Source organism: Trichogramma pretiosum, unplaced genomic scaffold, assembly GCF_000599845.2.
Source record: "Trichogramma pretiosum strain Unisexual culture from Peru unplaced genomic scaffold, Tpre_2.0 scaffold32, whole genome shotgun sequence".
Lineage (NCBI taxonomy): Eukaryota > Metazoa > Arthropoda > Insecta > Hymenoptera > Trichogrammatidae > Trichogramma > Trichogramma pretiosum.
In genome coordinates this window covers 1,195,727-1,223,428 of record NW_019641641.1, presented here as the reverse complement: position 1 = coordinate 1,223,428, position 27,702 = coordinate 1,195,727, and the positions used below count along the sequence as shown (strand labels likewise).

The 27,702-nt window shown below is 35.2% G+C and overlaps 1 protein-coding gene across 1 annotated transcript; it reads right to left on the bottom strand.

Annotated features, from left to right (window-relative positions):
* Positions 1–250: 250 nt before the first annotated feature.
* LOC106652378 (TATA-binding protein-associated factor 172) lies at positions 251–27,440 on the bottom strand. The gene is made up of 14 exons (XM_014371307.2): positions 27,168–27,440; positions 26,835–27,073; positions 22,273–22,959; positions 20,947–21,572; positions 19,150–19,898; positions 17,320–17,854; positions 16,563–16,818; positions 15,468–15,766; positions 13,527–13,825; positions 11,520–11,915; positions 10,702–11,056; positions 4,097–4,363; positions 1,780–2,439; positions 251–466 (listed from the first exon to the last, which is right to left on the bottom strand). The coding sequence occupies exons 1-14, from the start codon at positions 27,176–27,178 to the stop codon at positions 251–253; spliced, it is 5,595 nt and encodes a 1,864-aa protein (XP_014226793.1). The 5' UTR covers positions 27,179–27,440.
* Between the last annotated feature and the right edge of the window lie 262 nt (positions 27,441–27,702).

The following is a 27,702-nucleotide window of genomic DNA, read 5'->3' as shown; positions in this document are numbered from 1 at the left end:
GTATTATTTCATTCAAGTTTTACTTTGAATAAATTAGATTTAATGACTGGACCAACTAGTGTAAGTGTACAAATTCAAATGAATCTCGCAAGATTTCAGTTGAACAATGTTCATGCATCGACTAGAGATATTTTGGTAGCCCGCTTTTACGTTTGTTTTGAGCACTGTGATTTTGTAAGTAACGAGCGATGTAGGAATAAACTTAAAAGGAATGCAAAATAAATTCAAAAACATATTTATTCAAAAATATTTATTCATCATCTTTTCCCAAAAATGATTTAAAATTTACAATGTATGAATTGATATCATATTCCTCTTCATACTCATAACCTTCAGAAATTGTTGATAAGAATTCAGATACAGATTTGCTCGTACCTAAATTTACATTTTTATTATCGATGTTATCTTCAGAACAAGTGTTTTGTTTTTTTTTGCGGCTATTATCCAACTTGAACAGGTCCAATATCTGAAATAAATTAATTTTTTTTGTAGAATTATGTGATCCAAATTATATTTCAAGGCATAACAAAGTTTTAAACCAAAATTGATTGTTTTAACGGTAAACTACTAGCAAACATTAATCTGTTTACTCCCGAATGTATGTACTCAGATATCAGTCAGGCGATCGCGAGTGCTGAAGCTTTCTTTTTTTGTTTTAGACATAGGGCCAAAAGGATTCGTTTGACTAGTCACATTCAAATAAATTATTCAGTAGTTTGATACAACAATATCGACACTCTAAACTGAAGTTGATTGTCTTTTTGAATGTTGGAGTTAATTAAATATCAATTTTAAAATGAAAATTAGAGTTAAATGGAAAAAATCGTCAATAAAAAAAAGAATAGAACAAATCAAGTTGAAAATTATATGAAATGCCTAATAATATCTGGTCTAATAAAAAATTGGTGAGCTCTGGGTGTAAGATAGAATAACTTTAGTCTTTCGTAACAAGACAAATCAATCATTTTCGTGAAAAATAATGCAAACCGAGGTGATATGAAGCAATGGACCCGATGCTTTGCTTTGCCATTTCAAAAAAAACTTAAAGAGACTTCTAACAATTGCGCGGAAATCCACGAGGTGACGGCAGGCGAGCTCTTAAGTTTTAAAACGTCACCTACAACAAGATTCTGGGGCTTAAGCTAGATGATAACGTGTTAGTTGACAAATGACATTACGCTTACTGTAATTCGTAAAAACAAAGAATGGATGAAGTATGATGTTATGAAAAATTTCATGTCTAAAAATCCTGCAGGACTAGGTCAGTAGACGCAACGACTCATTTCAAATATCACTCCAGGGGTCAAACGGGGTCATAGAGTAGTAAGCTACCACCTCACACAACTCCTATCCGGAGCGGTTGACTTAGGTCGTACCCGTGTTGAAGTAATAACGACACCAGCGATTTGCGTCTGGTGTTTGAAACCGGAAAAATTTGTACATAGTGTAGTGTATTAATATTATTGCTCAAACCCTCTGAAAAGTTGATTTTTTTTCAATGCATCAATACCAGCTTACGAGCGCTAATACATTGATTAACACTTTATTGATATTTTTGGAACTTGAACTCAATCGAATATCTGGCCAATATATGTAAGTTTATGTATTTGTATGTATTTTCATAAATAACATTTTCGAGAAATTATTTACTGTAATGAAGTGGAAGACATATATGTACATCATTTTTAACCTTCGGAAATATGAAAATAGTAGGAAAAGAAATGTATGCAAATAGTATAGTATTAAATATAGAATTATTCTGTTAGATATAAAACTTACCTCTTCTTTGTGCATTGATTTCAAGGATTTATTTTCAATATTCACTACAGATTTAGCGGTATGTAATTTAAACTTTTGTAAATTCATAATTTTCTCTTCAATTGTTTGCTTCGTTATTAATCTATAAACATTGACCACTTTTTTTTGACCGATACGATGAGCTCTATCCATAGCTTGTAAATCTTTCATTGGATTCCAATCATGCTCAAAGAAAATAACAGTATCAGCTCCTGTTAAATTTAAACCTAAGCCACCAACATGAGTTGTCAGTAGTAATATATCAATAGAAGGATCTGCGTTAAAACGCGATACTATTGATTGCCGTTCTGCAATTGAAACATTTCCATCAATGCGCATATACGTAACGGTTGGTAGATGTTTTTGAAATAGATCTTTTTCTATTATATCCAACATATTTTTTAATTGGCAAAAAATCAATGCTCTATGTTGTCCAACTAAATGATTTTTTTTTACAATATCAAAAAGGAAATTTGATTCAGACAGTGTTTCATCTGTTAAATTATAATAATTTTGATAATCTTTAGTTTGTTGAGATTGTCCAATGCCACAATCGAGTAATAGTTGTTTTAAAGCAGGTAGTTTAGCAGCATGCTCGATATCTGATAAATCAGAATTTACGTTTTTCAACTGATTTTGAATCTGAAAAAAACATTTTATTATTATTAGTGCATTATAAAATACCTAAATAGCTAAATTAATTTATAGAAGAAAAAAATCAATTTTTGCCGTTTTTAAAAATGAATTATTATAATTTTCAGTGAACCTAATTTTCTCAGGATTTTTCATGATAATTTAGAAAAATCGTGTTTTCGCATATTATTTCCAAATAATCTGATCTAATCTTTGAAAATTATAAAAAAAAAAATTAAAGAAGTTTTTGATCAGTGCCAAAATATTTGGGTTCAATAAAATTTCTCTTCTAAGAAGACTCTTATAAAGAGGCTAAGCATTGTGGATTCGATAGTTACTTGTAAGTTACCAGTAGCGCCCGCAGTATTAATTATAAAATATTTTAAATCCCCGCAGTTTCATGTATACGTAAAAAAAAGCCACGTTCCGAGTTTTAGCTCCTATTCACGTCCCTTTTTTTGCTTCCCCCTAGAGAAAGCTTTGTGATAGGCTCCAAAACGAGTAACAACCAGATGTCATAGTACATGTTTGTTCACATGTTTGTAAACTACATTGAATTTGCAACAAATGTTTGTATGAATGTGTATGGGTACGCGCGTTTGAAGGGCTCGAAGAGAGGCTTGAATAATTTTATATTTCTATTTATAGCATTAAGCTGAAAAGGTGAAAAAAAATGTTTTTTAGAAAATAGGCTAGGGCTGTGCGAGTATCCGATTTTTCGAGTTTTACTCGACTCGAACTCGACTAGCCGAGTTCGAGTCGAGTTCGAGTCGAGTCGGGAAAATTCTAGTACTCGAGTTTTTTCGAATACTTGATTTTTTTCGGGTACTCGAGTTTTTTCGGGTACTCGAATTTTTTCGAGTAATCGATTTTTTTCGAGTACTCGCAATGTATTTAAATTTTAAGAAAATAAATGGTGAATCAACAGTCTCTAGACCCCTATCTTTGTGTGTATATGCTTATAAGTGTGATATTCGCAGCGGATTGGATTGGAATAAGAAAATAATTTAATAGTACCACACTTCATCACACTTATAAGCATGTACACACAAAGAGAGGGGCCTAGAGACTGTTGGTTCATCATTTATTTACTTAAAACTTAAATATATTGCGAGTATTCGAAAAAACTCGATTGCTCGAAAAAACTCGAGTACCCGAAAAAACTCGAGTACTCGACAAAAACGCGAGTACCCGAAAAAACTCGAGTACTCGACAAAATCGAGTACTCGACTCGAACTCGACGAGTCGAGTTTTTTCGAGAACTCGCACAGCCCTAAAATAGGCATAAAATTCTTGAGTTTCTATGAAAAATTTAATGTATTTTTTGAATATGAGTTTATGATTTACCTCTGATAAATATAAAAAACGTTATAAATAATTTACTGCGAAAAACTACGGTTTTGAATCCTGAAAAAAACTTTGAAATTTTTTTTATAAAAGAGACTTAAACTATGGCCAATAATACCCAAAATTGTGGAATAAGAACCGAAAGTTTAAAGTATCGTAGCAAAGTACCAAGGATTGTGTAAATACTATAATCTACAAATAATCATTGATCCTGATTATTCCTAGATTATAACTCGATATTTTCGTAAACAAAGTAGTATCAATTAAAATTTTTATTTAGCAATTGTAGACTTGATTGATTTCAAAATTATTTTCTTACCTTACTGTACTCAGGATGTTCTGATGTTAACACTAATTTTGGATGATTACAAACATTTTTAAGATACCTCAAAGCTTTAAAAATATGTCCAGAAGATTTTGCAGCATTTATGTCAATTTTGTTGACTAAAATTGTATTTTTTACTTGAAAATCTTCATATAACGTTTTTTGCAATGGCGAAAGATCGCAAAAATAATCTTGAGTTATTTTTGGAGGAAGATCTGTCAAAACATCTTCTTTGGTACGTCTTAATAGAAACGGCAACACCTATTAACAAATACAAAGAAGTATTAAATTATGTGATTGCTATGAGTAACATGTTAGAATTTAGTTAGTTTGACTTCTAAATTTTTTTTCTCTCTATCTTCCTTCACGAGAAGGCCTGCAGGAAGCTATTGGCCTCGAGTCTGTGACATGTAGCGCCCATGGTGTCAGGCAAATGAACTGTGAGCGGTCAATGCTAGTGAGAGTTAATGTATAAAGATACATTAGAAACCCCGAGTAACTGCATTTTTTATAAGTAAAAAAGGATTGAAAACTGAAGTGAAGAAAATAAAAAGGAAAAGGTGTTGTATGCGTGACTGCAAAAGTAAGAATGGCGTAACACAAGTGCCTTTTTATTATTTCCCTACAGATAATAAGCTATTTGCCTTTAGAGAACTCGCAGAAATGCTTGTTTTATCAATGTAATGTTGTATTATCAATGATTGTTTATTTATCAGTTGTTTATGGTGGGTGCCTTCGTGACTTTGTATGTAAATACATGCAATCGTACACATTTCTAGACCTCCCCCAGTTCATGATACCGCCACGGCGCGCTTGGCGCTGCAGTCGAGACTCGAGGCCAATATAGCCCGTGCGTAAGAGAAATGTTACTACCCCTTCCCCATCGTCTCGCATTTGCCTAGGTCCAACAACCTGTGAGGTAAGAGACACCTGAGAGTGTAAGTAGTGCATATGTACTAAGGGTACACCCTCATCCTCCAGGAAAAAAACCCAGACCCGAGACAGCCGGAGCACATTGAGTTCTCATTATTGGCCACCTGAAGTGAAACTTCAGAGTCAATTTCCTTGGTTGAATTTTCTTTTTGGATTTTTTTAAACATTTTTCGATTTTAGTTAATTCAAAGTTTCTTTTCTAAGTTGAAAGATTTTTTTTTCTTGATTTTCTTGATGAAAATTTTGATGTTTTAAATAAATTTCAACAAGTTTTAGCTTTGATGGCTGGTCATAGAAGCTAATTCTGAATATTTCGACTTAGTCTCTTATTATTGGCTGCCCTGACGAGCCGAGTCAATGCGAAGTCGAGCTCACAAACGGAGCAATGCTCTCGTTTGAGCCCGGCGGTTTGCGGGCCGAGCGAGCGACTTGCATGTGAGCCGCAGAGAGGGGGTAACGCGAGCGGCCTCGCGCGGAGTCGCGCAGCGACGTCGAATCAGTAACAGCTCGATAGTAGTAAGCCTAGAAACCCTTGAGAGATTCGAAGCGTAATTGAATACGATAACCAGAGTTTTTGGTGAGTAAGAGTATTCGCTGAGTGTGATTGTATATAAATGTGGATCACACCGTTGTGATACGTGTGTGCTCGCGTGGCGCATAGGTGTACCAGCGAGTAGCCTCGTCACGACAATGCGTTTGTGTCGCTCGTCGGCGGCGACCTCGCGGTCGCCTGGTGCTCCGCTCGTGCGGAAAAGCTGAGCACACCGAACGAAAACAGTGTGACGTGTGTCTGCAAAGCGAAACGCGAACGAGAGTAAGAGAAGCGGGCGTACATCATAAAATCGACGTTCTTCACGAAGAGTAACACATTTCAAATGTGTAACGAAGCACACAATAATAGTTTTATGATAAAAACTAGCACATTTCAATTTTTTTCTATCTGACACTAGCACGTTTCAATTTTTCACAATTAAAACTAGCACGTTTAAACTACGGCGATAAAAACTAGCACGTTTCAAAAAATTGAAATGAAAACTAGCACGTTTCAGTGATTGTGAACTAAAGTTAGCACGTTTCAGCAGTTACTAAAAAATGCCTAATACAGAGTAACAACTAGAAGTATCACGTGTCCATATTTGTTACAAAAAAAAAACAAATACAATCTTTAATTGTTATTAACTGTGCTTGTTGTGCGCGAGTGCCCAAAACGATATTAGACATGTCAATTAGTGAAGACTTAAAGAAGTTAATGAAAATTTTAATTGGGAGGACGCAGATAAAAGGATCGTATACATGATGAATCATACGTGAAACATGCTACTTTTTGTTGCAACAAATGATAATTGTCGCGTAGTAGAAGCACGGTCGCGAACGGTGTTCGCGCGTTGATCTCTCCATCGACAGTGACGACGCGTTCCACCTCGATGAGCAGGCGGATCTCCCACTCGCCTAATATACCAACAAATTTCACTTAAAAAATAGCGGTCGTTGGCTCAATACGTAGCGTGCCGGGTATCGCGACATAGTTCGTTCGAGAGGACGTGGGTTCAAATCCTAATGAGGGCAATTGGATTTTCTCAATTGTCAACCAGCAGGATAAAAATCCACGGCCTCTCGAACGAATGTTGTCTCGATACCCGACTCGCTATGCATTGAGCCAACGACCGCTTTTGTAAAATGTAACTTATTTAGGCGAGATGGATATAGACAGTGAGGGAAAAATAAGATCATACGTATTTTAAGATGTGATACTAGATGGAACTTGAAAAAAAATTTTCTTTTGGCCCGGGCCAGAAAGAAAAGTGATTTTTATTAATGCACCAGACACGTGGATTTTTACCGTGCAAAAATAAGATTTTCGTTCTTTATTATTACATTTTGTGATTGAATAATTAAAAAATAATCATCAAAAAATTAATTCAAAGTATTTTTAGACTCAAAGAAAGAAAAAAAAATATTTTTATGCAATAGTATGACGAAAAATGTCTTTTTTCGCACATTTTATAGTGCGCAAAAAGCGTTTTTGGACACCTGTGTGCGGTAAAATGCCCCATTTTGGACACGGGTGTACGGTAAAACGCCTCATTTAAATGAACGTATTTTTCGCCTACTATTGCATAAAATTTTGTATGCAACACGTGCCCAGCTTTTTGCGCACACTCGTGCCCAAAAACGCCTTTTGGGCACTTGTTACATAAATAACTATTATTTGGCTCGGACCAAACGGAAAAGTCGTTCGAAAATTTTTAAATTCGATTTAACCCGTCAACGCCCAGGCGGACAGAATTTTTTACTCTTATGTAGTCTGTAATTAAATCATCTTATCGGAGCGAGAAAAATTCTTGAGTACTCATTTTATATGTTAAACTTAATGTAATTTTTAAATAAGGGTTTATAAATAACCTATGATAAATATTAAAAAATTTTTAAACAATTTACGGCGAAAAAACATGATTTTGAATCTTGAAAAAAAACTTTGATCCAAATTTTTTTTATGAAAGAGACAAACTATGGCCAATAATGCCTAAAGTTTTGAATTAGCGCGGGCGATTCGGAGCCCTTCGGACCGTTGGAGTCAGCACTAAGCGCTCGACTCGAGCGCCGCGCATCCTCTAGCTTCGTGCGGTGAAGCGCGTCGTCACTGTCGTTGGAGAGATCAACGCCCGAACACCGTTCGGCAACATTTGACAATCGGTTCATAAGTTAGCACAAAGAAATATTACGTTTGATTACGTGTACAAAGTTTGAATAATGGAACTGATAATTGTCGCGTCGTAGAAGAACGGTCGCGAACGGTGTTCGTGAGTTGTATATTTTCATAATATCAATCAAATAAATAAATTTTACAAAAAATTGAATCCATTGATTTGCTTTACTTAAAAATCTTTCATGATCCTCTTCTTTCATCCTTCTTTGCGGGAAACAAATATATTTGTTTTCGTCATCTCTTTGAACTCAGAGATCTTAATCCTATCTTATTAATCATAGAGCATATTCTTTAGCCTTCGAGTTTCTTAAAAGAGAGGCAAGGTATCATTCGTACACATGAAACTTGTACACGGTCATTTTTGTACACAAGTAAAATGTGTCCAATATTCGTACAAATAATCGAACTTTTTTTTAAATTCTTCCAAAAAATGTACTTTTTTGTTCGAAAACGAACAACATTAGAAAAAAAAGTTATTGAATATTCAAATCGCACCTACGGTACATTAAAATTTAAGTTATTATTTGTGACGTTGTGCCACTGCAAACGTCGTCGCGTCGGCTGCGAGGGTTGAATTATTGATAAGGTTGGCGACGCCAATAATAATTGCGTGGTATTTTTGCAGGTACGCGCGTACAAGGAGAAAAGGTAGAGCCCGACTCGCGACCGCAGAGGCGCGCAAACGTAAACATTGTGACATTATTTCCGCCTGATCAAGCCGCGCGTATAGCCGATGGCTGGGCCAATCAGCGGCCGAGGATGAGGGGAAATACGGCGCTCCGAGCGCAGCGATGCCGCGGAGTCGGGGGCCCTGCCTCCTTCTCTCTTGGGTCGTCGTAGCGAGAGCACGCAAAGCCGTGCTCCGTTTTTGGACTGTCGTTTCTCTGACTTATTCTGGAAGTCGTGTCTTTTCTTTGGGATATCGGTTTGTACCAGTGTGATAACGTTACCTGTGTGTGAGTATTTACGTGGAGAGCTATCCGTCTGAGGATTTCTAAGCCATAGTCTGACTGAGAATATTTGTGAAGCCGAAATAAGAAGCCGAAACGATATTTGTAGGAACTTAAGCCATCAATATATATTTCTTATGTAATTTAGCCATTTTCCGTAACCAATAAAAAAGGTGTTCATTACGATAAAAGAAAGAGTTGGTCACTGACTACTCCTGTCACCCTCCTTTCCCCGCGCGTTTCCTCTAAAGACGACTTTCACCCGAGATAGTAACGCTCAAAATTAACTGCAGTGTTACAACATCACCGTGTTTACGTTCGCCTAGCCCGCGCAGCGAAGTCGGAGCTGCTACCGACACGAGAGATACAAGGCGACACGAAGACCCTCGCGGCCCGTGCGTGCCAATTAGCAGACGATCGCGACACTTGTATTTCGACCGTTGAGCCGTGCAGAGCCGAGTATTTGCGAGCCGTTTTGTACTGATTGTCGTGTAGTTTTGTGTGGAGTAATTGGAGTAGAGCGTGTGTGAGGAGTGTGCAGCGAGTGAGTTGTAAGTGCAGGTCGGTTTTGTGCGTGTTGGTGAAAGAGAGGAATTGGTGGCCACGTGCTCGAGTGTGTGTGCTGGCGAGACGTGCGGCGCACCAAGAGTCGACATCAACGCGACGTAATTCAACCTTCCGGCCCGTCCCCGTTTACGTCTGTGGCCAACAGACAACCGTGAGGAAGTCAGCCGCAACTCCCCGTGTGGTCGCGAGCCTCGAGAGCGAGGAATATCGTGAGTAGGTTTTTGGTATTACCGCGCTCGCGCCGACCCTCAAAACGGCAACGCAGCTCGCGTCCGCGACCAGGTGTGATTGAGTGCGTGATAGCTACGGCTTGGTGTGCATGAGTATTAAGAGTAGCCTCAATAAAAGAGCGTTTGTTTTAATTGAAATTCACTGTTGTATTATTTACAAGACCCGTCGTTTTCCTTTCCTCTCTCTCTCTCGCGGATTTTCTCGTTTACAGGTGCTTTTATAGGTGCAGTGTTGCAGTCACCGGAGGCCCCGCTCCATACCTGTCGACGTCCCCTCCAGGAGGAGAGTCGTACTCACGACCTGAGGTAGTATTTCGCGTTTTCCCGTCCCTTTAGAGCTAGCCGGACCCTGGCCGACGACAAGCTGTCGCTTGTCTGGCGCGTCGGATACCGACAAAGTCGGCCAGGCAGCGAGAACGCCTTGTGTACGGTGGACACGGGGAGTCGACCGTCACATATTCTACAATTTTAGGTAATATTGGCCACGGTTTAAGTCTCTTTCATGAAAAAAATTTAAATCAAAGTTTTTTTTCAAGATTCAAAATCGTGTTTTTTTGCAGTAAATTGTTTATAACTTTTTTAACATTTATCTTAGGTTAATTATAAACCCATAGTCAAAAAGTACATAAAATTTTACATAGAAAATGAGTACTCAAGAATTTTTCTCGCACCGATAAGATGATTTAATTGCAGACTTCAATAGAGAAAAAAAATCTGTCTGTCTGGGCGTTAACGCTGCCAGGAGGCGGTGGTGGGGAGTCGAGGCGAGTTAGCGCGAGGGAGAAGGCGCCGCAAGTGTATAATGGAAAAACTGGGATATACGTTTTGTCAGAAAATTATTGTAGTTTCCGAATCCGGTCTTAAAAATTTGAAAAGTTTATTCTTACAACATGTACCAGTCTAACAACAAAAAACAAAAATCGCCGCGTTAAATCTTGCAAAATCAATATCGCCAAAACTATGCATCCGACATAAATGAAATTTTAAATAATGAAATTTTAAATTTTAAATAAAATAGTATATTGTGCATTGAGCGAGGAAAATGGAAAATTGTACAGTGTAAAATGTACACGCAGACATAGAGTATCCACACGAGCGTATTGTATCTAAGAGATCATATAATAAAGGTGATAATATTACTGTATGCAATTTGAATCATTATTTTTCTACGGCAAAGCGAGGGGTTACACATGAACTGAGGAAGAGTTTTACCTGACGGTGTAATGATTCCAGGGCTTCTACCGCTGATTTTTTTTCTTTTTTTCCAGCCTTAGATTCTTTGCAAGCCAAAATTGGCTTAGAATATTTTTTAATGAACTGTTTTTCACAACCAAGAAATCCTGGCATAAGAAAGTCAAATAATGACCAAAGTTCTAGAACGTTATTCTGAATAGGTGTTCCAGATAAAATTAACCGATGATTGGAACATAGCTTCTTGACAGCTTGAGAGATTTTAGTTTTACTATTTTTTATTATATGTCCTTCATCCAGAATGCAATAGTTCCATTGACATTTTTCTAGTAACAATATATCTTTTCTTATAACATCATAGCTCGAGACAACTAACCTGTTTCAAACGAAAATTTTTAAAGTATATTAAAAATTAAAATATGAGGCCCTAATTGATTAATTTATAATTTGGGGAATTTATCAGCCGAGTCGAAGCAGAGGCTGATAATCACGTGCTCTGAGACTTTTTTTCACTAAATAGGTGCAAATGTAGTTTTTTGTGAATCTCTCAGCCTAAAATAATATTTTTGGGCTACCCCAACCTAAAGTAACATTTTAATCCCGCTGAGCAAAACCAAAATGTTGCTTAAGGCTGGGGGATTCACAAAAAATTGTATTTGTTCCTATATAGCGAAAAAAGAAAGTCTCAGAACACGTGATTATCAGACTCGGCTTCGCCTTGGCTGATACATGACACATGCTTTGAGACTTTCTAGTTTTTCAGGTGCAAAATATACTATTTTTACGCTGAATGAAATTCGAAATTTAATTTAAATAATTTATTTATGTATAAAGCTTACTTGAATTTAGTCAGTTGACAACGTAATTTTTCACGTTCTTGAGGATTTCCCATGTAGGCAATAGCACTAAGATTACTTTCATGAAAAAACTTCTCAACTTCGCCAATCCAATGTCCAATAAGAGTCGGTGGGCAAATTATAATACTTGGTGGTACGTTTGGTGTACGATGATGATCTACAGCTAATATGCATAGAGTTTGTAAAGTTTTACCTAGTCCCATATCGTCACATAGAACTCCGTGCAGTTTACAGCGATTTAAAAAATCAAGCCAATTAAGTCCTTCTTGTTGATAACTTCGCAACTTTACAGACACAGGAACATCAAGAATAGTTTGAGGAATTTTCTGAGGGTTAAAAAGTTGATTCAGGAACTGCCATTCCTCTTTTTTTTCATTACTAAAACATATAAATTAGTGTTACGTAAAATAATAAGAAGGAATACTTATGAAAAAACAACAAGAAAAAAATTAAAGATGAGTCTTGTTTCTCAACTATGCATCATAATAAATTCTAAAATGCATAAACTGAATAATGCAGCCTAAATGGCTTTTACCCAAACAGTGCTATATGATTTAATTGATTATTTTTGCATTTTTAAGTACAGTGAAACCTCCCGTTAGCGGACTCTAATAGTTCCAAAGAAATTTTCTACTATTAAGAGGTGGACACTTTTCAGAGGCAGACAGAAAATTAACATAAATTTAATGATATAAAATTGAAAATACTGTTATTATGCATTCATTACTTCATAATGAATCACAAATGAGTGTTAATAATCAATAACGTATAAAATTGCGGATATTTTTTCGTTTTTGATAATTTTTTCGAAGTTTTCATAAATTTATCTCAATATTTCATCATTGGTGTCCGTTAAAATGATTGAAATGTACGAAAAAAGTGTCCGTTAACAGAGGTGTCCGCTATAAAGAGGTAGTTTTAGCTGCTTTTAATAGGTGCTAGTCCCGTCAGAAACAATGTATTTTTGCCAAGATCGCAAAATTTGTCCGCTTTGAGTGGTGGCCCGCTTTTTAGAGGTGGCCGTTAAGGGAGGTTTCACTGTATTCCCCTAAAAAATTCATTGAACGAGACAGTACTCAAGTTGTCTGTGTTAAATGGCAATTTTTTAAAACAATTGTGTTGTGTGTGCATATCACACGTGCCTGCGCCTCCGATTTGGCAGTTGGCCGTTTGACTAAGCACAAGAGTGGGACACAACCACACTACCACATGCGTCAAACCCCTTCCATGCTCATGTAATACAGTTATTGTTGTCTCTCTGCGCTCGTTTGATCCAAACTACACGCGGTATTTTTATTAACTTACCTAATAAATTACTTTCATTTTTTACCCTAAGTAATATTATTTTTGCAATCCAGCGCAGAAAGGTATAGTTTTAATTTCTGCGACGAAGAGAGCTTAACCGCGCGCAGAGGCAAAAAGGTAACTAGGTTGAGCGCAGCGGCAAAAAGATATCTTAGTCGAACGCCGTAGCCAAACAATTTTTGCTCACTGCACTTAGGTTGGTCACGCAGCCGTGTATGATAAAATACTGTTACTTCATGAGCCATAAAGGTATCATATTCGAGCAAAATAGAGAAAAAAAAACATTCACAACATTGTAAGAGAAAAATAAAAGTGTCTTTACATAACTTTGAATTAAATTTTGAGTTTTAAACGTTAAAACAGAATTTAATTATATTATATACGTGGTCAACCTAAATTCAGTGAGCAAAACTGGTTTTGCTTCTGCGTCCGACCAAGATACCTTTTAGCCGTTGCGCGCGGTTAACTATTCTTTTCATCGCAGGAAGAAAATGATGATGCACTGGGGCGACAATTTCATCAAATTTAAATATTAATTAATTTAACCTTTTCATCCAAGGAATTTTTTAGTTTGCTTAACTTTTTACTATTCTTTGATGTCATACACAAGAAAATATTGATTCTGACACACTAGATGGCGCTGAAAAATTTACTTTAACTTTTCACATCTAATAAAATACTTACATTTCATTAGTAGAAAATATATTTGTAGCTAGAGGAATCATTTGTATCAGGCTGGCAAATGTGACACTACTTAATAAACGTACTGACTCATTGTTATCACTCATACAACCCAATAATGGGATCAGAAAATGCACTATGTAAGGTACTATTTCAAGCTTGCATTCATCTACAATACAAGCAATTACTTCAACAGCTCCTTGTCGACAGTAAGTTTTTGATTCTTGTGTTTTACATAACGGATTCGCATCATTTTTAGGATCGAGAAATTCAATAATTTTGTTGAGTACAGCTGGTATAGTCTGAAAATTAAAAAAAAATAAATCTATTAAAGAATAATAATCTTATAATAATCTAATAATATATCTGATAAATCTAATAAAAGTCAATTAATTAAGGGCTCAAAGAGGGCTTAAAATCGAAAAAAGTTATTTTGTTTCATAATAGTACTGTACGATACTAATGGCATAAGTAAAACTTTTTGGCACGGCGTATTTTAGGGCCCAAGCGCAGCGAGGGTCCTAATAGCTGAGCCGAAAAGTGTCCCCATGGCACGAGTATCGTACAACATTTTATAGCACTGTGCTAAGGTCACATTTATGCCCCCTTTTCCGAGCCATGAGTCGCACTTTCTGGTAACGTGAAGTGAGGTTAGCGCACGAGCGTATGCAAGTGTGATGCGAACGCAGTGGTGCCAGAATGGGTGACTTATGCCACCGAAAAGCATGCCATAAATGTGAACTTACGCCACGTAGTGCTATAATAGGATTTTTGTCCTCTTTTAAATGCATTTTTCAAAAATCCAAAATCTATATATTACGCGTTGAATGAATCTCGCGCTTATATTTACAAGGTATATATGTAATAAATACCTTGTATTTACAAATTATGTACATTGTACAAAGTATATACATTATATATATACCTGGTATATACATTATATATACCTGGTACATACATTATATATACCTGGTACAAACCTTGTGAAAACTTATTTTATATTTCTTGCTTTCTTAAAAATTCTTACAAAACTCTGACTCCACCAAGTGAGCGGTAGCGAGCGAGGTAATCTGCTAGTTTCAATTATTCACTGAGATACAGCTGTGTCCGTGAGCGTATTTTAAATACTTTGTGTATTAAATTTTTTCCTATACGTTTTCTGGCGTTTTACGTTTTTACACAGTATACCTCAGTTGTCGAAACATTCAAAGCGTACCGATTGAGTTACAGCACCGAGTCGCGCACACTTCTTCAGAACATCAATAGTTACGGTCGCAACCTCGGGCGAGGTGATCGAATTTATAGGTCACTTTCAATCAGTGGATTAATGATGAAGTTGATATAAAAAAGTAAAATGAAAAAAAAATTCTGTTTAAGTGTTTGTACGGGGTGACTAATGGGTCGTATCGTCTCGTCTGAGGTTGCGACCGTAACCATTCAAGTTTTGAAGAAGTGAACGTGACCCTGATGCTGTCTACTCAATAGGTAAGCTCTGAATGTTATGACAGGCGAGGTGCATTTTGCAAAAACGTAAAACGCTAAAAATCGCAAGAGGAGAACAAATTTAACGCGCAAAGTACACAAAAAACTCACGGAAGTAGCTGTATCTCTCTGAATAATTAAAATTTTGGAGTTCTGAAAAATGCATCAAGAAGAGGACAAAAAATACTATTGGAAAATAAAAAAAATTTTATGAAAATTTCAATAGTAACCAGTATCATAATTTATTTAGGATATTTGCGGTGATGCAAATTTTAACTTTTTTGATTATTTTTTTAAATACTAATTAATTTGTAAAAAGTTAATACAATGAAGAAATATAACTCAGGTTTCGTTGGAAGATTAGCCAAACGTGGACATCTGAAAGTAATTTTGGGCCATTTTGGGTTTTAATGGGTCAATATATTCATTTTCACTTATATTAAATTTTAAAAGCAATCTTACTTTTTTAGAGTTGCGAGATGCTGAGGCAGCTATACAACGTGATGCCAAATTTCTCACAGCCTTATATGGATTTGATAATAGTAAACATACATTTTGTATGTATTTTAATATATGTTCATACAAAGAGTTTTCCAAACTTGGCAACATCACTTCTAGAATTTGCAGGTTATATATCAATTGATTATTTTTTTCTATCAATAAATCATTATTATCGATACCGAAATGCGTCAAATTTTCTGGTAAAATAAGCTTCCAAAAGTCAGCTAGTTTGGTAGGAAGTTCAGCTCCAACTTCATCAGCTGAAATGCATATTGAAGTGTAATAAAAGAACATTAATCATATTTGATTAAAAAATCGAATTACTATATGTAGCGGTCTGAGAGTGTCAGTAAATTTAGGAGCTGGTTTTTCTGTATCATCATATTGCAATATTTTTTTTAAATTTATCTTGGGCGTTAACTATATTTTCATACAAGCGTGCACCGGGGATTTCTTTTTTCTCAGTATAAGCGAGTATGCTATTTTGCGTACCCCGTGGCTCGAAAATAGCAATATCCTGTTTAGCGCAGCGGCTGGGAAATACTACTTTCGGGCCGCTGGTATGTAAAATAGCATACAGGCCTAAGTTGCGAAAAAAGAAAGCTCCAGAGCACGTGTTTATCGGCCTTAGCCGCTAATTACATGTACTGGCGCGGGGCATTTTTTAATGTATCGTAATTTTTTAACTCGCTGTGGCCGACGCAATGTGGTCTGAAAAAATATTGCACATATGCATTCCGATAGATTTTTGTCAGTTCTTTCCAATGGTGGTATTAGTTTTTCGAAAAATTCGAATGTTCATGGACAAAATTGACTTCAAATTTAACTCAATTTTTCCGTAAGTATGCCCCCTTTGATTTTATTCGTAGATATTTCAATCGAAAGGTAATTATAATTATAGAGGTATTAACTTATAAGTAAACTTAATCAATGTATAATTGACTCATCAAAAATAAGTTTTTCCTTAGAAGTAGTAATAAAAATAGTAGGAATAACGTTCGACTATCATAGATAATTTTTTATAATTATTCGATTCAAATAAAAAATATAACTTGCCAATTGCTCTTAAGGCATAAATTGCTCCCCTTGTTCTGATTTCGGCAGAATTTTTTGGTGTACTAACAGCTAAATTATCACATTCTACAGAAGTATCATCTGTCAACTTTTCAGCTGTTTCTTTTGCTTGACACTTTAAGTTGTGTGATAATGTTATAATACCATTAAAATGATCAGAGTTACCATCACTGCATGTCACTACAACTGGTGTATTATCTGTGTCGGAACAGAGATACCTACATAAATTATTTACAATCTGAAAAAATAATTTGATATAAAATAAAGTAGTATTCTTTGAAACTAAAAAAAATAAAAATTACTTTATCCATGTAGAGCAATGTATACCCGTTACAAAATAATTTATACACTTTTTCTCTCTTAAGAATAAAAAAAAAAAAAAGAAATTAGCAAGGACAAGCTATAAATTATAAATCAAATGGTTCGCTTTTGTAAATAAAAATAATTATAATTTTTATTATTATAATTAATTAATAATATTATTTTTAATTTTAACACAATTTTAATATATTAACAACTGATTTAATACACCATCAGGTCCGATTTTTTCAGACTTTAAACGCTATTTTTTTTCGTACTTATCAGTCTTAAGAAGATATTACGGATTGATCGAAATGTGTCTTTATAAAATCTTTTTAAGGTCGATGAATGTGAAAAATTGCATTGAAAGTGGTAAAAATCGGACCATTCGGTCGTTAATGAGTGTAAATGACGTTAAAAATTAAAATAAATATCTTACCTTTGAATTCGGGCATGGTTTACGCGAGATACATTTTCTTACTAAAACCGCCAAATTTTTTGCTGAAAATTTTTGAAATTCTTCCTTTTCTTCTTTTTTTATTGAATCCATGAGAGGTTTAATAAGAGGATTCAAAGGTTCAGGTGAACTAGGAATAAAATCAAATCTAATTACCGCTCCTGCTAGAGCAGCATTGGCCATTATATGTAGTGCTTGTTGTTGAGCAGCGCAAATTAAAACATCATTTTTTATTAGATTTCTTCTTTCGTCCAAGTTTTTATATGTAACAGAATCTATTTTTGTTTTTAGCGGACACGTTTTTTTGCTCTCATCTGAAAATGGAATCGGTGATGACACTAAAACTAGTAATTGATCTGTTGATATTACTTCATCTTCATTGAACTCTTTCGGAAAACTAATAAAATGTTCTTGCAAGAGACTTTGATATTCTCTATATTCTTGAAATAATCGGTAAAGTCTATTTGCTATTTCATCATAGTGTGGATATTCAGATAAGCACTTCAATAATCGATCTCTAAAAATAAAAATTCATCATTAAAATTTGCCTCATTACAGGTAATTTGAGAGTTAAACATTCATTGAAGGGAGAAGAGTAGATTATTATATTATTAATATTTATTAATAGTAGACAATTTTACCATAAAATATAGTAATTTTTCCTATACATTTAGAGATTTTATTGGGATTCAAAGCAGCGCTCGTTTTCATCCAAGATGGCGACATACGCTCGGCACTTAACTTGGGCTCTTATGGGAGTCAAGTGATAAATGAATATTTAAATTAAATAAAAAATTTGTTTAGGTATCTGATGTAAACAAGATCATCCTTATTCAAATATGTTCTTGTGAAAAAATTTTTGTTAAAAAACTTCTGTCCGTTCACCTGCAATTAGATAATTAAGTCATTTTAATCCTTTATCTGACGTCAATTCGGCTGTTACAGCTCTCCTTAACCTCACTTTAGACAGCTGTAGCAGCCGAATTGACGTCAGATATAGGATCAAAATGACTTAATTATCTAATTGCAGGTGAACGGACAGAAGTTTTTTAACAAAAATTTTTTCACAAGAACATATTTGAATAAGGATGATCTTGTTTACATCAGATACCTAAACAAATTTTTTATTTAATTTAGATATTAATTCATCACTAGACTCTATAAGAGCCTACGTTAAGTGCTGACCGTACGCCGCCATCTTGAATGAAAACGAACGCTGCTTCGGATCCTAATAGCACTGCGTCACTTATGTTCACTTTTAGGGCACACTGCCGTGACTTAAGCTGCTCATTATTGCCCCGCTGCAATAATATATTATGAGCACCTTATATCTCGTCAAGGGGGGGCTAAACGCGAACTTAGCACAATGCTGTAATAGTACTTTACGATACCTGTAACTCAAGTAGCCGATTTTGAACATGACACTAGCTTCCGAGTTACGCTCGGCCCCGCCTTGTAATAATGGCCTGCTTAAGTTACGCGTATCATAATATACTATTTCCTATACATGACTTGACCATATAGGCGCGTACACATCAGAGAAATTGCGACATGCACATTCAATCAGAAAAATGTGAGTCAAGACGCGATTGCACACGAGAGCAAGATAAAATTGAGTACTTGTAATGTAACATACGATTATAGTACCTTTCAGCTTTTGAGTTTTTAAATGATACTTGTTAACACAGGAGCAATGATATAATAGCATTGCTGTAATAAGGTTAAAATATAGGGATGCGATGGTGTAACCCGTTTGTCACAGACATACATCTTAGACACTATATGATAACATTTTTGTTTGAAAAAACTTACCGAAGTAGAGATGGTAAACTTGGTAATTGAATTTGATGCCTTGCCCATTGTGTCATAATCAAACCAATCATCATTCTTTGTATAGCGGATTTAGAATTCAAATGAACTAAAAATATTTTTGCATAATACATACAAGGATGAGAATCTTCAAAATTTTGTACTGTACTAGGAGCAGGCATGATTATATAGGTTGACAATAATCCAAGCATTCTTGCAGCCGCACAGCGAGCTCGATTGACGCTTACATTTCTTGATGTTTCTGAAACTGTTTCTATGCCACCGATATATATCACATTACCCGTTGATGGAAAATTTAAACCATCTGATAAATCCTCATTACTGTAAATTTCATTGCTATAATTTTCATTACTATTATTTTTTTTACTTTTCTTAAATTTCAATACAAAAGTATTGTAAGGAACATTATGTGGCTGCATACAAAGACAAAACCAAGTACTAATAAGTGGGCAAGTTGCATGTAAAATAAGATCAAGATGACTCTCGGAAAGCATACGCTCCCATGCTTTTTCTGCAAGTGTTTGTATAGATGGGATATGTTCAACAAGAACCCTCTGATAAACATTATGTAGTATTTTTTGGAATATCGTGACATAATCCCTCCAATAAAAATCTTCCAAATTGAATTCTGTCGTTCCATTTTTCGAGGTTAAAATCATAATTGTTTCTAGAGTTTCCTTTCGAACATTAGAACTCGCATGATGAAGAAAAGGCCAGAGACGCGGTAAAATCTGTAAAAATATGAAATTTTATGAACGGAAATATTTTTGACTCGTAATGATTAAATAGATTGAAAATATTTTCGATAGTATAATTAATATTTCTCAATGGCTTATAGAAAATATAAATAAGATCTGCTTTGCTAATTGTTCGTTGTCGCGGCTAGTAACACTCTGTTTTCCCCTCTCGGCTGCCTCGCTTCATTCTGAGTCCTCAGCGTCGAGCACACGCAGGATACACGCACACTCACACGCGCGTACACACACGACGTGACGAGCAGGCAACGACACGTGCCTCCGAATCACGATACGCAGCGCCAAGAGAGGCGCGCGCGACGCTGCGATCTATCGAGCAGCGAAAAAGATCGCAGAATCTCTCGTGCCACGAGAAGCGAGACGAGGCTACTAACCTCGAACGAAGCCGAACAGACGAAGGACTCGAAATTCATCCTCGAAAGAAAAAGGCAACGTTTTGCAAATATATTGTGTGTGTGTGTGTGTGTGTTCGACGAGTTACAAACCATCCACTTAGACTGACGAGTCCAAGTGAAGTTTTGTGTCATTAATCATCGACACCATCAGCGGCCATCATCACGACGCAGAGACGAGACGACGACGACGACCCAGCGACGTGCCGAAGATCTTTGCGAAAGGTAGTTTTTAAGCCGTAATTTCACCGTCGAGTCGCCGCGTCCGTCGCGTACGTTCTTTACTCGTACCCGGGAAATCGGTCGACGCGAACTCGCGGAAACGAATACGAGAAAATTATCACGACGGTCTGCATGCCGTCTCATGCAGTGGCGCCCTTCAATTTATACCATACAATTATAATTTGATTAATAATCATACTTGACATTTATTTAGTAGCTCAAGTTTCTTTCTTTTATTTATTTTTCCCCACCTAACCTACGCTACAAGGGTTTACCCTGCCCACGCCCTCTCCATAAAAGAAAAAAAAAACACACACACACATACACACACACGGATATTTTAAGACCTCAACAATAACAAATGAAATCTCAAATTATTTGATTTTTAATTAATAATTGAAATATTATACCTTTCTAACAGCTTGGAATGAAAAATTAGAATCAACAAGTACTATAGATGATGTTATTGCAGCCAGTAACTCCATGAAACTGTTACAAGCTGTAGCTAAATCATCTTGTTCTTCAATCAACTCCCATAAATTTAGCATGATATCTTCAATACTTTTGATATCTAAATGTTTCATTAAACTTGGAGCTATTGGAATGAGTGCACTTGCAGCCATAGCCCCAACGTCATCAACTGGATCTGTAAGACTTTTTAATAACACTGGATATATTCTAGGAATTAAATCATCATGTAGATCATTTCTAATAATGAGCAAATATTTAAGAGCTAAAAGTGCTCCATGTCTTGGTTCCCATGCATTACTATCAAGCATTTTTATGAGAATAGATAATAAATTCGAAATATAAATATTTTTAGTTTGGCTAGAATCTTCATTTGGTATCAAAAAAACCAGAAAACCGAATGCTTGAGCACAAGTCTCCCGAACGGGAGCAATAACTTGGTCAGATACGAAATCACCAAACCGATCAGAACCTATAACACTTAAAATTCGAAGTGTGGCGTCTATTATCCATTTGCAATGACTTTCTTTCATTTCATTTATAGTTTGATTTCTCTGTTTCCCAGCTCCTACAAAAAACGAAAAATGGCAATATAAAATAAATGTATTGATGCATCGTTTGATAACATGAGTTAATATCGAAGGTTGTTTAAAATGAAAAACTTTTTCTTTATAAGCAAAGTTGTAAGGGAGTTATCACTCACTCAATCATTGTGAATTCGTAGAAAAAGTATGGACGTGAATTTTATTTTATCATGAACTTTGGGTTAATTTTGTAATTGAATTGTTGCTAGGATCAATTAAACTTCGACTTTTTATTCGTTACTTTCAAAGAGAATCTCAACTTGTTTTTGAATTTTCAAACTTAATTTCTCAAACTTTCCTTAATGAAAAATGAAAGATAAGATAAAGAACAAAACATCCATTGACAGCCACACATACCAGAATACGCACAGTATCTCTTCTCTTTCGCACCCTATCCCGATAACCATATATGTAAATAGATAGAAACAATCACATTGTCAGGCGTGAGCTTTTTTTTTAAATGTATTGACAGCGATTTCATATTTGATTCTCTTTTTATTTACTATACTTTTATAAAAATAATAGACCGAAAAGTAAAGCCGCAACGTCTGATTGGTCGAGTTACTTTTGACTCGAATCGAAATGGGACAAGCGCGTCTGAAAGTTACTAGTGATTGTAAATGATCTCTATGAAAATGAGTTAATTATAAGAGATCTTAATATAAATAAATTCCGTTAACATACCTTTTCCATGGAGTTTTATTATTTCTCTTAATCCTGTAGCAGCTCCATGCCTTATTTCCCATTTTGAACTAAATAAATCTTGAAGAAGATTCTCTACAAAAGCTTCAAACGGCCAATAAATAGCAGAGTCTGGCCATGACTTAGGCCCATCTGGTGTCACACACCTGAGGTCAGTTACATTACCATTATCAAAATCATACCATGACTTCGCATCATCATGTTCGATTTTCATTCTTTTAACTGATGTTTCTTCATTATTTTTACAATATGTATCACTAAAATTGGGATCATTTTCAATCGAGAACTTAGTTTCTTTGGTATTCACTGCTTCGGAAAAGTTTTGTTTCGAGTTTTTTGATTTTCTTCGAACCTTATTAACTTCCCTTCTACTTAAGGTCCAAGATTGATCATTAAATAAGTTTGAATCAGCACATGAAAAGTAAAAAACATCATCTTTAAGATGTTTGTTATTCAGTTTGTCAACATCGGATACTGGAAAGGATGAATAAATATCCGAAAAATCTCTTTGATCAGTCCAATTTGATTTAACGATACTCGAATCAACGTCAAGATCTGTTTCTTCAGCAGCTACTAATAAATTTTGAGTTACAACTTTTTCGACATCAAAAGTTTCAAAATTTAATTTCGAGGAGGTATCAGTCCAATTTGCATTTTTTTCAAAGTCATCTAGAATAAACAAAAAATATATTCATAAAAATGAATAATTTAAAAATTAAATTGTAATCTGTAATTGTTAGTAAACAGACTGTAATAGTACTTTACGATGCAAGTGCCATAAGTAACACTTTTTGGCACGACGTAGTTTAGAGCCCGAGCGCAGCGAGGATCGTAATAGCTGGGCCGAAAAGTGTCCTCATGGCACAGGTATCGTACATTATTTTATAGCACTGTGCTAAGTTCACATTTATGCCCCCTTTTCGGAGTCATGAGTCGCACTTTCTGGTACCGCGAATTGAGGTTAGCGCATGAGCGTATGCGAGTGTGATGCGAACTCCGACTATCTCCGCGTCCCTACCTACTCCGCGTAATCTAAGCCCTGATACTGATTCTACACGCGACTGGTTATGCTGAAGCACGGGACGCCTGAGGGCCCTGAGGCCGTGACGCGCCGAACCCGGACGACGAGGTTATTCACTACGTCTCCGTCACACTCACACACTCACACTTTCTCGTACTCGCTAGTGTACCGTCGGGCTGACTCACGCACCCGACGAGGCTACTCGCCGGCACACCTATGCGCCACGCGAACACACACGTATCACAATGGTGCCTGATCGACACCCACACACAATCACGTTCAGCAAATACTCTTACTCATCAAAAACTCGGGCTATCGTACTCAAATACGCTTCGAATCGCACAAAGGGTTTTCTCGGCTTCATGCTGCCCCCTCTTTGGGGCCCACACGCGAGTCGCTCGCTCGGCCCGCAGACCGCCGGACTCAAACAAGAGTATTGCTCCGTTTGTGAGCTCGACTCCGCATTGACTCGGCTCGTCACGGCAGCTATTATGACTACCACGTCATACTCGGTAAAAAATCAAAATTTTGGAATTTTAAAAAACTTTACAAAAAGGAGAGAAAAACCTAACTCAAGAATACAATTTTTTCTATTTAAACCCCCTTTTAGCCCTTAAATAGCCATGGAAAAATTCTAAAAATATTGTATCTGTTGGCTTTTTTCAAAAAAAATTATTTAAGGTAGTTCCCTCAAAAATGACTATCGATAAAATCTCTTGAGATTTTTACCACATTGTATTGACAATGTTTTTAATATGTAGAAGAAATATTAGCATTAGTTTTGGGGCCAGCCTCCGCAAGTACATGCTGGACCTATAGAGTGGAAGCTAGTCTACAACGTGTTTTCTCTTCTAATGTATTATTCAGGCAATTTTTTTATCACTGTCATCTCATTTTTCTTTTGCATATTTTATACATTTATTTTCTTTCCAATTGTAATAAGCTATATATGCGTTGATCGTGCGCCTATTCCCCGTTATTAAACTCTCGACGCCCAGACGGATAGAATTTTTTTCTCTTTCGTAGTCTGTAATTAAATCATATTATCGGAACGAGAAAAATTTTTAAGTATCCATTTTCTATGTAAAATTAAATTTACTTTTCGAATATTTATAATTAACCTCTGATACATATTAAAAAAGTTATAAACAATTTATGGCGAAAAAACACGAAAAGACACGAATAATTCACCCGATCTCGTTTTTCTCAAAAAGCTAAAAGGCTACGAGGCTCCGTAGATATGAAGCGACGCTATGTCTTAAATTGATTTTTAATCATGAAAAACACACCCGGCGTGCCTCTTTAATGAGACTCAACGCACTTTCTTCCTCATAATCTCCCACTGGACTTAGGCATCGAGGAGCGCGCTTGCGCTCGCTCTGGCAAGTTCTTTTATACGTCACAATTCAGCTTCTATACACAAAAAAAATCCCTTAAAAAAAATCCCTTAAAATGACTTTCGTATCTTACAATTTTGACCAAATATTATTAAAGATTCTTTTTATATTGCTGTAGTGTTGAGGTCCGCGAGTTTAGTCCTCAGCGATGATCGGCGGTGTAATAGAAAAGAGCGGGAAGGCTTGGAAAAATAAAGGTTAAAGAGGGCTTTTCTTTTTAAGTTGCTTACGGCTCTGCGCGCCGAGAAGTTCTGAATTTGTTCTCTTTTTCACATACACGAATTACCCCACAAAAGTACATTACGAAATTCCCCCCTTTTAATACATATTATTTACATTATACGCGTTACAATTTTGCCGTACTACGCCTGTGTTATTATTTACTCGTCTAATTACGACGCATATCGGCGCTTATTATCGTACATACATCATATAGAATCCTCATACATATGTAAGAGAAATTTCAAGATCTTCTGTGGTACTTTTTTCAAGATATCATTAATCAAAGTTTAGTACTTTAGCACACGATCCCTATCTTAGCGTGTGATTATAAAAAAAAAAACGCAGCGACAGAACTTTTTCGAAAAAAAGTGAATGTTCAGTATGTACTGAAACATATCTCAAAAATTGGGAACATTTGCCGGTACAGTTTTCGAGAAAAGTTGATTGTAAATTGTCAATTTGATTGTCATATTGAGCCGCTGGAACACGTATATATCGATACGTACACATAGACTGATAGATATCATTGACAGTGACAAAATGTAAGATCAGTGACAGTGTGTGAGATTTCAGGCAGCGCCGTCGCGATCGAACTCGATACCGATTGTGGCGCAGGAATTCTCTTAAATTCATAAATATCAAATGCGCCGACCAATCAAAACATGAATAAATCGGCTTCACTTAATCAATCGACTTACCATTTTTTCTAAGTAAAAATATAATGTAACTGAAAAATATAGCTTGAGTGTATGTAAAGTCACAACGATCTACACAAGATTCGCAAACTATGTATGAGAACTCTGCTATTTAGACTTTGCATTGTTAATTTGATTTTTTTTTCTATCGAGATATTGTGTAATAAAAACTACTAAATAAGATTTAAGTGATAATTAATCACTAAAAAAATTTTGTTTTAAAAAAAATAACTATATCATTGCATATTATTATTTATGATTATTGATTTTCTCACAAAATCTTATGGGTTCATACACTTGAAAAATTCTATGAGCTATGAAAAATAATTCATTTTTTATCTGAACTGGAGTGAGACTATTTTGAAAATTTATATTAAGTGAATTAGACAAAATTTTTCATCCATTCAATAATCTCAAGTTATCATATTTTTTCTTACAATTGTTCATACAAAAAGTGATACAGAATGCACTACTTTATTTTCCTGTGGGTTTCAGTTCTCAATCAGTTTTTATTAGCGAATAAATAAGTTAATTTTTACTTTGGTTTTACAATGAAAAAGAAAAAGATCCAAACGCTATTATTATAAATATACATAATTAAGATCTTGTACAAAAATCAACTTATTTATACTTTACAATCTTAAAATACTAACCTGATGATTTTGATGTGAGATTTATATTTTGAATCATTTGATTTCAACAATAATTTGAATTTGTATATATTTACAAAAAAAGGATATAGACTTTTTAATTCAGTTAAGAACAAATTCAATATCTTTTAGACGAATTTGAAGGTGATTAATTATTATTCTTTTTTAAAGTCATTTTCAATTAAGTAAAATAGAATTATAGAAAAATTAGAATCAATTCTTACCATTGCTTACAATTGGATATATTTTTAAATGATGGTAAAATAAATGAACGATGAATGGAAAAAAGAATATACCTAAAAAACTATGAATTAATGCAATGCATTTAAGAAGCTTGCAATATTTATGACAAAAAAAAGCTCATCAGTGGTACAGGCAGAAATTATTTTTACATCAGGGAAATTTATAAAGTTCATAAGTATATTTTTTATTTAATAGATTGTAAGTTTTAAATAAGATACAATACACAATTTCAAAAATTTTTCCTTAGTTGAAAATTATTTTTCATTCTAGGTAGAATACAAAAGCTAAAAAATCACAAACATAACGTAACACTGACCTTGATTCGAAGCAGGTGTTGGATTCCACTGAGGAACTTGTGAGAGAATGGAATGAATTGCATTACCAGCAGCGATTCTTGTATCCCATTGTACAGATTTTAATAGACGAGATACTTTTGCTAATAGGTGATGCAGTTCATGCGGGTGCAAGCGTTGTACTTCTCCCAATTGCTCTGCAGCAGCTTGTTTTGTAATAATGTTTGCTCCAGTATCGAGCAATATAAATAGTTTGTCTAATCTGTAAAATGAAAAAATTTATATCTCTCATTTTTTTTTATATAGGGTTGAGAGTAAAGATATGTTTGTGCATAAGTGTACATCCATCATCTAACCTAGATTGCATTTTTACTAATCATTGTTGACTTTGCCTTCTATGAGAACACCTAAAACTATTAGATGCTTAAGTAATACTTTCCAGGTACTAGGATTTATTAATGTTTTAAATATTGAGGGCATGACTCAAAACATGATACAAAACAAGTTTGAAAATTCAATTTCAAAGTTTGAAGTGATGATGAGCCTTAAAGGCCGTTATACACAACTGAGATGAAAACTGAATAAAATAATAAATAGGTAAATTTCCTGACCAGAGCTATGTAAAGACATAGGTCATGCAGCATTAAGGACAGTCAGCCAATGTTAGAGGGTAAAATATGACTGTCACTTACAATCTTGGTCTACCTTTTTTACACAATTTGTGTTCCTGACATTTGAGGAATCAGCAGCGACGTATTGCGGTAGTCACCTCAACGGCATTCAACAGACACAAGTGACGAACTCTAAACGAAAACATTACTGAAATTTAGTTCAGTCAGAGATAATCTCTAAAGAGTAAACTATTATAAAAATTTATATATTTTTTAAATG

Coding starts and splice junctions, on each gene's coding strand:
- LOC106652378 (XM_014371307.2), bottom strand. Junction 15,767..16,562: donor TTATGCCTTAAGAGCAATTG/GCAAGTTATATT, acceptor TATGCATTTCAG/CTGATGAAGTTGGAGCTGAA. Junction 2,440..4,096: donor AACATCCTGAGTACAGTAAG/GTAAGAAAATAA, acceptor TGTTTTTTTCAG/ATTCAAAATCAGTTGAAAAA.